At 40.8% G+C, this 10,653-nt stretch overlaps 1 protein-coding gene across 1 annotated transcript in view; it reads left to right on the forward strand.

The window, feature by feature from the left end:
* The first annotated feature begins 512 nt into the window (after positions 1-512).
* Positions 513-10,653, forward strand: part of STPG1 (sperm tail PG-rich repeat containing 1) — a 43,441-nt gene continuing 33,300 nt past the window's right edge. Inside the window, exons 1-2 of the mRNA XM_035020216.1 lie at positions 513-838; positions 8,652-8,770. Of these exons, the coding sequence (XP_034876107.1) occupies positions 766-838; positions 8,652-8,770 (192 nt within the window). The 5' untranslated portion in view covers positions 513-765. The remainder of the gene's footprint in view (positions 839-8,651; positions 8,771-10,653) is intronic.

Raw genomic sequence — 10,653 nt, forward strand, 5'->3', positions numbered from 1 at the left:
AGGTTCTCCTCAAGTATTTGACTGACTGGTGATGACCATGACAGTGAGATACTACCATTCAACCACTAGAATGCCTAAAATGAATAAAACTTATCAAACAAGTGTTGGTCAGGATGTATAGCAATTGGAACAACCTACCACTACACATATCGATGTGGAAGAATCTTAAAAGCTTTGTGTAAAAAAAGACAGTCACAGAACGGTACATACTGTATGATTACATATATATGACATTCTAGAAAAGGCAACTGTTGGGACAGAAAGCAAAGCAGTGGTTGCTAGATGCCACGGTTGGGAGGGTATTGAAGGCGAAGAAACACAGGAAACCCTTTGGGATGATGGATGTATTTGTGTGTGAATTGTGATGGTATTTGACACAATTGTAAACATTCGCCAAAACTTAAAATTGTGCACTTAGAGCCAATGAATTATATTGTATGTCAATTATCTTGATAAGGATACATTTATAAAATTCAAGCCTTCAGTAGCTCTGTAAGCAACATCAACAATGAACCCTTACAGGATTCCTATTACAGGCAGTGCAATATGCTTGGAAGTCAGGGTTGTAGCACTAGGTAAATCTCCGCCTCTTCCCAGAAGATTGCTCAGTCTGTTCTGCAGATAGAACAGAACCCAATCAACATAGTTAACGAGAATGTAAAATGATCCCTACAAATGCTGTATTTTGCTGTTCCAGGTACTTAGAAGAACATGTAGTAGAGTTTTTCATCAAACAAATGGAACATATCACAGAACTTTGCTAAGATGGACAACTCGACACACAAAGACCAACACCCTGGCAAAAAATATTCCAGCCATGCCAACAAATTACAGAAAGGTCTTGTGAATTTATTAACAGATATCTTTGAGGGGAGGAGAGAACTCTTTTTTTTTTATAAAGATTTTATTTATTTATTCATGAGAGACAGAGAGAGAGAGAGAAAGAGGCAGAGGGAGAAGCAGGCTTCCCGCCGAGCAGGGAGCCGGATGCAGGGCTCGATGCCGTGGGATCATGACCTGAGCCAAAGGCAGACGCTTAACGACTGAGCCACCCAGGCGCCCCGAGAACTCTTTTTTTTTTTTTTAAGATTTTACTTATTTATTTGAGAGAGAGAGAGAAAGAACATGAGCGAGGGGGAGGGGCAGAGAGAGAGGGAGAAGCAGGCTCCCCGCTGAGCAGGAAGCAGAACTTGGGGCTCCATCCCAGGACCCTGAGATCATGACCTGAGCCGAAGGCAGACGCTTTAACTGATTGAGCCACCCAGGCGTCCTGAGAACTCTTGACATGTTCTTTTTGGCACATAAGAACACATTTTAGAGGAATATTGTAAATTCTGCATCATACCCACAAGGCCATCCTTAAGACATACCAGATAGATTGCTTTCAAAGGTGGCTCTCACTGCTTCTTGGGTGATGACTGGGAAGAAACTGTGAAAAGAAAGGATGAGGAGGGAAGTAGGAGGAAGTCTATTCCCCACACTTGTTATTTCTAGGTATCTGGTAAAAATCTCAGTCCTCACACTTAAATGTGTAAAGAGATCTTACTTTCTCGATTCCTAAAATTAATGCAAGCCCCCCACGCTGCTGGGTTGGTGGCAAGTTGAACTCCAGCCATTACGGGTACAAATCCTATGTCCTCTTTGTTTCAAGTTTTGGATCTTTCTCAGTAGAAAAAGGTGTGATGGCTGCGTGGGGGAGGGGAAGGAGCACTAGGGTCATTGCTCATCCATCCACACAGGGGAGAGCTCCACTGTCCCAGCCCACAGACTCCCTTTGGTTTTGTTGGTATGTGCTAATTCTGGACCACACCTGGGGTTTCGGAATCCTTGCTGGGGCTGGAAACCTCATTCCAAGATCCTTACTCCACCACTTTTTCTTTCTTTTGGGGTATTTCCCCCTCTCTGGTGCACTTCTAGAGTCCCTGCTACTCTCCAACCCAGAACCAGACCTTTCTTTCTTCCTCCCATCCTTCGATTTTGTGCTCTTTTTCTTTAATACTTTTAAAAATTGAAGCATTCAGAAAAAGTACACAAATCATACTTATACAGCTTAATCAATATTCACAATGAAAATACAACCGATAGAATCACTCTCTCAGACCAAGAAAACAGAATCGCAGCAGTATCCCAAAAGCCCTGTCTTGTCGCTACCCCTTCTCGGTGAAAGTAAATACTACAGCTATCCTGACTTCTAATATCATTAATTACTTTAGCCTGTTGAACTTTTTAAAAAAAAGATTTATTTATTTTAGAGAGACAGAGACAGAGAGCACCTACACGGTGGGGAGGGAGGGACAGAGGGAGAGAGAATCCCAAGCTGACTCCCCATTGAGCTTGGAACCTGTGGGGGTGGGGGTGAGCTTGATCTCATGACTCTGAGATCATGATCTGAGCCTAAATCAAAAGCCAGATGCTTAACCCACTGAGCCACGCAGGAGCCCCTACTCTGTTTTTGAACTTTAGATAAATTGGAATCATACAGTATGAAGTTTTTTCTCTCAGCCTTTTTTCATTCATGTTTGAGAGATTTAACTTCATGTTTCATATATCAGTTAATAGTTCGTTTTTGTTGCTATTAAGTTTTTCTCTGTTTGAATACAGCGCAACTTATTTATCTATCCATTCTACTATTGAAGGACATTTGGGTTGTTTCCAGTTTGGGGCTACTATGAATAAAAGTTCTTCTAACTAGGCTCGTACATGTTTTGGGGACATACATGTAATGTATGTATGTCATCAATACCTCAGAGTAGAATCGATGGGTCCTAGGATGTGTTTATGATCAGCTTGGTGGATACTGCCATTTTTCCAAAGTACTTTTGCCAATTTTACTTCTTTACAAGCAACATATGAGAATTCCAGTTGCCCCACATCATCACTGGTATCTTTTGCACATAATGGTTTTAATTTGCATTGCTCTTTGATCAGTGAGATTGAGCAATTTTTCATATGTTGGTTGACCTTTAGAATATTCTCTTTGGAGGAGTGATTGTTCAAGTTTTTTGCCCTTAATTTTATTGGATTTTTCTTATTTTTTTTTTTAAAGATTTCATTCATTTGACAGAGAGAGACACAGCGAGAGAGGGAACACAAGCAGGAGGAGTGGGAGAGGGAGAAGCAGGCTTCCTGCTGAGCAGGGAGCCCGATGTGGGGCTCAATCCCAGGACCCTGGGATCATGACCTGAGTCGAAGGCAGACGCTTAATGACTGAGCCACCCAGGCACCCCAAGAGTTCTTTAAACCATTCTAGAAATGAGTCAATTTGTTAGCTACAGGGAGAGTAAATACTTTCTTTCAGTCTGTGACTTTCCTTTCCATTCTTAATGATGTGCTAAGCAACAGAAGGTATTAATTTTAATATAGCCCAATTTATCCATCCTTTCCATTTTAGTGTTTGTCTGTCCTATTTGAGAAATCTTTGCCTAGCCCCAAATAATTTCTTCTAGAAACTGCATTATTTTACCTTTCATGTCTAGAACTACAATTTGGTTGGAATTGTTTCTGTGTATGGAATAAGGTGGATGTGCAAATTTGGTGTTTTCAGGATCTGTATCCAAGTGACCCAGCACCATTTATTGAAAGGCCATTCTTTTTCTACTATTCTGCAGATCTGCCTTTGTCATAAATCAAGTGTCCATGTATATGCAAGGCTACTTCTGGATTCTTTATTCAGCTCAAATACTACACTTTTTTTTTTCCCCCAAATACTACACTGTCTTAATTACTGTAACTTTATTTTTTTTTAATATTTTATTTATTTATTTGAGAGAGAGAACGAGAGAGAGCATGAGAGGGGGGAGGGTCAGAGGAAGAAGCAGACTCCCTGCTGAGCAGGGACCCTGATGTGGGACTTGATCCCGGGACTCCAGGATCATGACCTGAGCGGAAGGCAGTTGCTTAACCAACTGAGGCACCCAGGCACCACTAATTACTGTAACTTTATAACAAGCCTTGAATCTAGTAGCATAAATCTTTTAGCTTTATACCTTATCTTGATGATTCTTGGCCCCATTGCATTTCCATATAAATTTTAGGATCAACTCATTAATGTCCTAAAGATAAAAATCCTTACTGTCATTTTGGCTTGGATTGCATTGATTCTAGCAATCAATTTAGGGATAATTTACATCTCTACAATATTGAGCTCTCCCATCCATGTGCATTTCTTTTATTTAAATCTTAATTTTTCTCAAAAATGTTTTACAGATCTCTATGTAAAGATCATGTGTATCTTCTTTATGTCTGTCTGGGCATTTGATTTTTATGCTGTTATAAATGGTAATATTTTAATTTCCTTTTCTAATTGTATCCTAATATAGAAATAAAACAAATTGACTTTTTTTTTTAAATTTTTATTTATTTGACAAAGAGAGAGACAGCGAGAGAGGGAACACAAGCAGGGGGAGAGGGAGTGGGAGAAACAGGCTCCCCGCAGAGCAGGGAACCCGATGCGGGGCTCGATCCCAGGACCCTGGGATCATGACCTGAGCCGAAGGCAGATGCCCAACGACTGAGCCACCCAGGCGCCCCTAAGTATCCAACTCTTGATTTCAGCTCAGGTCTTGATCTCAGGGTCATGAGTTTAAGCCCAGCCTTGTTAAAAAAAAAATTTTTTTTTTACTTATTTATTTTGGGGGGTTGGTTAGGGCAGAGGCAGAGGGAGAGAGAATCTTAAGCAGGCTCCATGGTCAGAGCAGAGCCAGAAATGGGGCTTGATCCCAGGACCCTGAGATCATGACCTCAGCTGAAATCAAGAGGTGGATGCTTAACCAACTGAGCCACCCAGGTACCCTGGATTGTACTTTTTTTTTTTAAAGATTTTATTTATTTATTTGACAGAGAGAGAGACAGCGAAAGAGGGAACACAAGCAGGCGGAGTGGGAGAGGGAGAAGCAGGCTTCCTGCGGAGCAGGGAGCCCGACGTGGGGCTCGATGCCAGGACCCCGGGATCATGACCTGAGCCGAAGGCAGACGCTTAACGACTGAGCCACCCAGGCGCCCTGAGTTTAGTAGTTTCTTTAAAAGTTAAACATTTGAGGGCACCTGGGTGGCTCAGTCGGTTAAGTGTCTGCCTTTGGCTCAGGTCCCAAGTCCTGCGTCGGGCTTCCTACTCACTGGGGAGCCTGCTTCGCCTTCTGCTGCTCTCCTTGCTTGTGCACGCTCTCTCTCTCAAATAAATAAAATCTTAAAAAAAAACCAAAAAAGTTAAACATTTGATCCAGCCATCCCACTCCTGAGTTTTACCCCAAGAGAAATGAAAATGTATGTCCACTCAAAAGACTTGTATTGGAATGTAAATAACAGCTTTTATTTGTAATATCCCCAAACTGGCAACAATTCAAATTTCCATCAGCAGTGGATTAATGATTGTCACATTTCTATACAATGAAATACTACCCAGCAATAAAATCAATGAAGCATTGGTACTTCAACAACATGGATGAATCTCAAAATAATTATGCTGAATGAAAGAAACCAGACAAAAAAGAATACATGCTACATGATTCCATTCTGCATCTACTGAGATGATCATATGGTTTCTCTTTTTCAGTTGATCAATATAGTGAATGACATTGACTTTCTTTTTTTTTTTTTAAAGATTTTTTTTTTTTTTTTTTATTCATGAGAGACAGAGCGAGAGAGAAAGGCAGAGGGAGAAACAGGCTCCCAAGGAGCAGGGAGCCCGATGCGGGACTCGATTCCAGGACCCTGAGATCATGACCCGAGCCAAAGGCAGACGTTTAACCATCTGAGCCACCCAGGCGCCCTGACATTGACTTTCAAACGTTAACCTATCTTTGCATTACTGAGATAAACTCCACTTGGTCATGATGTATTATTTTTTTTATATATTGTTAGATTTAATTTACTAAAATTTTTCTAAGAATTTCTGCATGTGTGTTTATGAGGGTTATTGATCTGTAGTGGTTCCTCCCACGCCCACCGTGACTCTGTCTCATTTTGGTATTAGGGTGATGCTGGCCTCCTGGAATGGATTGGGAAATGTCTTATCCTCTTCAGTCTTCTGGGATAGATTATAAAAAATTGATAGGTAGAGTGTTCTATAAATGTCAGGTCAAGTTAGGTAACAGTATTGTTCAAGTCATATATCTTTTTTTAAATTTCATTTTTAAGTAATCTCTACACCCAACTCGGGGCTCAAACTCACAGCCCCAAGGTCAAGAGTTGCATGCTCTGCTGACTGAGCTAGCCAGGCGCCCTCAAGTCTTTTGTATCTTTACTGATCTTCTATCTACTTATTTAAATTATTGAGGGAGGAACTTTTAAATCTGACTATAATTGTGGAATACTCTATTTCTTCTTGTAGTACTGTCAGTTTTTACTTCATGTATTTTGTATTTCTTGTTATTGGGTGTATCAGCATTTAGGCTTGTTATATTCTCTTGAAGAATTGACCCCTACCTGATTATGAAATGACCCTCTTTATTGCAGGTAATATTTTTTACTCTGAAATCTGCTTTGCCTGATATTAATATCTAGCTTTCTTCTGATTAGTGTTAACATAGTGTATCTTTTCCCATTCTTTTATTTTTAACCTATTTCTGGGATTATATTTAAAGTATATACATATATATATTTTAAGATTTTATTTATTTTATTTTTTTAAGATTTTATTTATTAATTTGACAGAGACAGAGATAGTGAGAGCAGGAACACAAGCAGCGGGGAGTGGGAGAGGGAGAAACAGGCTTCCAGCTGATCAGGGAGCCTGATGTGGGACTTGATCCCAGGACCCTGGGATCATGACCTGAGCCAAAGGCTTAATGACTAAGCCACCCAGGCGCCCAAGATTTTATTTCTTTTAGAGAGAGAGGGCGTGCGAGTGGGGAGAGGAGCAGAGGGGGAGGGACAAGCAGACTCTGCACTGAGTGCAGAGCCTGATGCTGGGCTTGACCCCAGGACCCTGAGATCATGACCTGAGCCAAAATCAAGAGTCAGACCCTTAACCAGCTGAGCCACCCAGGCGCCCCTAAAGTATATTTCTTGTAGGCAGCATATAGTTAGGTCTTTCTTTCTTATCCCTTTTGACCATCTGTCTTTTGATTGGGATTTTTTTTTTTTTAATTTAATGTGAATATTGGTGTGTAGGTTTAAGTTTACCATCTTGCGGTTTGTTTGCTATTTGTCCCATCTGTTCCATTTTTACTTTTTCTGTCATCTTTTGCATTGAGTATTTTTTTTTTTTTGGTTTCTATTTTCTATTGTTTGTTTTTATTTCTATTTTATCCCCTTTGTTGGCACCTGGCTTGCTTAGTCGGTGGAGCCTGCAACTCTTAATCTCGGGGTTGTGAGTTTGAGCCCCATGTTGGGTGTAGAGATTACTCTAAAAAAATAAAATCTTAAAAAAAAAAAAAAGAGTAACTTTTTCCGGTGTTTTCTTAGTGGCTGCTTTAGAGCGAAGAGTTGGCAAACTTCGGCCTTTGGCCAAATCTCACCCGCTGCCTGTTTTTATAAATTAAATTTTGGTTTTGATTGATTGTTTATCTTCTCATTATGAATTGCATTTTTTCATCTTTGCGTGCCTATCAATTCTTACTTGAACACCATATATTTTTCCTTTTATTTGTTGGGTGCTGGATCCTTTTGTAGTCCTGCAAATTCTTGTGCTTTTTTTTCTGCAGTTAAGTTACTTGGAAACAGGTGCATTTTTTCAAGTCTGGCTGTTAAGTGTTATTAGCTGGAACCCGGCAGCAGCATTTAGTCTAGGGGTAATTTTGCTCTATTTGTGAGGTAAAACTCTCTGCATACTCTATGTTCTAGGAATTATAAAGCTTTTCATTCTGATTCGTGGGAATAGGGGCTATTCCTATACTTGTGTTCAGGTGTTATTGTTCACTTAATTCTTTCAGTTGATTTTTTCCCCAACCTTGGGTAGTGTTGTCATGTGCATATCCGGATCAATACTTAGGAAACTACCTGAGGGGAACCCCGGGCAGGTCTCCAGAACTCTTTCTCTGTGTTGCTCTCTTCTCTGGTTCTCGGCTTTGTGAACTCGAGAACACTGGTCTTTCTGGGCTTCCCGATTCATTTCCTCAACTCAAGAGGACTGCCTGGATTCCTCCTTCCTGGGCTGTGGCCTGGAAACTTCTCCAGGCCGTAAGCTGGGGGCCATCTTACTGCTGACCCATTTGCTTCCCATTTCTCACGGATCCCCATCCTTTGTTGCTTGATGTCCAGTGCCCGGAAAACCATTGTTTCATATATTTTGTCCATGTTTAACTTCTATTTCCACAGCTAGGAGGGCAAATCCAGTCCCATTTTGGTTGGAAATGAAAGTTCAATTATCCAGAGTGGTTTTTTAAAAATCTTATTTTTCTGGTTGTCTTCCTCAAGAGGGTTGCTTTTCTGCAGGTGGCTTCCCTCCACTTGTGCTCTCTGGCTCTAACTCTCTGTCAAATAAATAAATAAAATCTTAAAAAAAAAAAAACTTTAAGGGGTGCCTGGCTGGCTCAGTTGGTGGAGCATGAGACTCTTGATCTTGGGGTTGTGAGTTCAAGCCCCAGGTTGTGTGTGGCGATTAGTTAAAAATAAAGTCTTGAAAAAATAACAAAATAAAACTTTAAAGTGCTCTTTGTTTGCTACATTTGTCAGTTCTCTGGGCTAATTTTTATTTTGTTTTTGTTGTGTAGGTTTTACTGCTGCATATCCAACACAATCCTCCATCCCTTTTAAAAGCCAGACTGCAACAATTCCGGAATCAGAGAAAAAGGGATTCAATAGTCAAGCGAAGAGATTTTATTATAAAAAGGTAATGACATCATCTTAGAGACTCTTAGTTGGGGTTTGAGCCTCCGGGGACAGGCGCACCAGTTGGGCTGGTGCAGTTGCCCCTATGGCCAGTAGAGGGCAGTGTCACCCAAGGAGCCACAGCCTCCTCACGAATCCTGTGCTTTGAGTTGTAAGAATGAGTTGGGGAGGTATTAGATTCAGGGAGAACAACAGTGTCTGGACTTCCGGTGCCACATTGAACCCCCAAAAAAGTTTTAAGAAGAAATGTATTTTGAAATTTCTTATAAAAATATAAAATTCAAAAATTGCAGGTGTATGAAGTAAAAGGTAAAAATTCTTTTCTCTCCCCTCTCCCTCAGCTTCACTCCTGACAGGAGAGGAAATAACGAGGTTTTCTTCAAATAACATACTAGTAAAAATAAAAGAGTCAAATAAATTTAAAATTACCTTTGTGATGAAGGCCCCCCTCTTTTTAAAAACTTCCTTTAACAGTGTATTATTACTGTTCCTGTTTTTCCTCCATCCTCACCCTCTTCCCCACATATTTCTATGTCCCTTTTCCTCTTTGATCTGGAAAATTCTGCTTGGCTCCTGGTCCTCAGGCAGCTTGGGATTTCATCAGCTAAAGGCCCAAGGGTCTAACCTTCTCCTCTTTCACCAGCAGGGGGCTGAAGCACCTCACAGACGTCCATAGAATCTTTAAAATTCTTCATTCCTTCATTCATTTAACCAAGATCTTTAGAATAACATTTTTTTGAAGGAGTCATCATCTTCAGCTACCTTTTGCTGCATTCTGAAAATGTTTTTGATCTCATAACCTTGCCAAGATGGCGGAGTGGGAAGGAGGAGATGTAGATTTTGAAGGCAAGTGAGTCAGGAAGGACTTGCTCAGCAAGCCCCTTTGCCCCTAGGCCTGTTCCTGCTTTGTAAACAAGAATGCTGAACGAGAGAATGTTTAAGTTCCTTTAACTTCTAACATTTTAGGATTCTAAGAAAGCAAGTAATAAAGAATATAGTATGTGTATATGCCCATGTGCACACACACGCACACACACACTTTTAATTACTTGACAGTTTTTCCCAAAAATGATAAATAAGGTATTTGCTCAGGAGTTTTCTCTCTTCTCCCTCTAGTTTCTGTGTGTTTTAACTGTCCCTCTGTCTGTCTGTCCCTTCTGTTTGGTGTCTCATTTGTCAAGCCAGTGATAATATATTTTCCATCTCTGGAACACTGGCAATTCCAATAAAAATAATAGCAGCCACCATTTACTGATGCCTTCTATGTGTGCAGTCATTTTTAGACCATATCTCTAATCCTCAGAACAATGCTGAAAGGAAGGGTTTATTATCTTAACTTAATAGGAGAGGAAGTTGAGGCTTAGGAAAGTTAAATGACCCACCCAAGGTCATGCAGCACAGGGCTTGGTACATAAGAGGCCCTACATAAATATTTGCTGAATCAACATGCAAAGAATTAGACCTCAAACCCGGGTCTAGCTCACTCCAAAGCCTCATGTTCTTTCCACACACTACCACACCCCCTTTTGTAGCCTGTGAAGCCACACATTTCATTTATGAAAGTCAGCACTATGTTTCTGAATAGACCTTAGCAAAACAGCCCAAGCTCAAGAGAGGAAAAGATGTCAAGCAATGAGCGTAGGCACCATCCTACATGATCTAGTTCTGAAGACTCAAATCCAGAAGCAGAATGGGCCCGTGTTTCGAGGTAGCTTTCCAGCTACTACTGCTCTTCAGAAAAGTTTCTGCTGAAGGAACCAAGGTGGCAGCCCGCCAAAGCTACAGGAGGCATCAAATATAGAAAAAATCGTTCAGGGGTGCCTGGGTGGCTCAGTCATTAAGCGTCTGCCTTCGGCTCAGGTCATGATCCCAGGGTCCTGGGAT

Source organism: Mirounga leonina, unplaced genomic scaffold (assembly GCF_011800145.1).
Source record: "Mirounga leonina isolate KUSES-001 unplaced genomic scaffold, KU_Mleo_1.0 Mir_173, whole genome shotgun sequence".
Lineage (NCBI taxonomy): Eukaryota > Metazoa > Chordata > Mammalia > Carnivora > Phocidae > Mirounga > Mirounga leonina.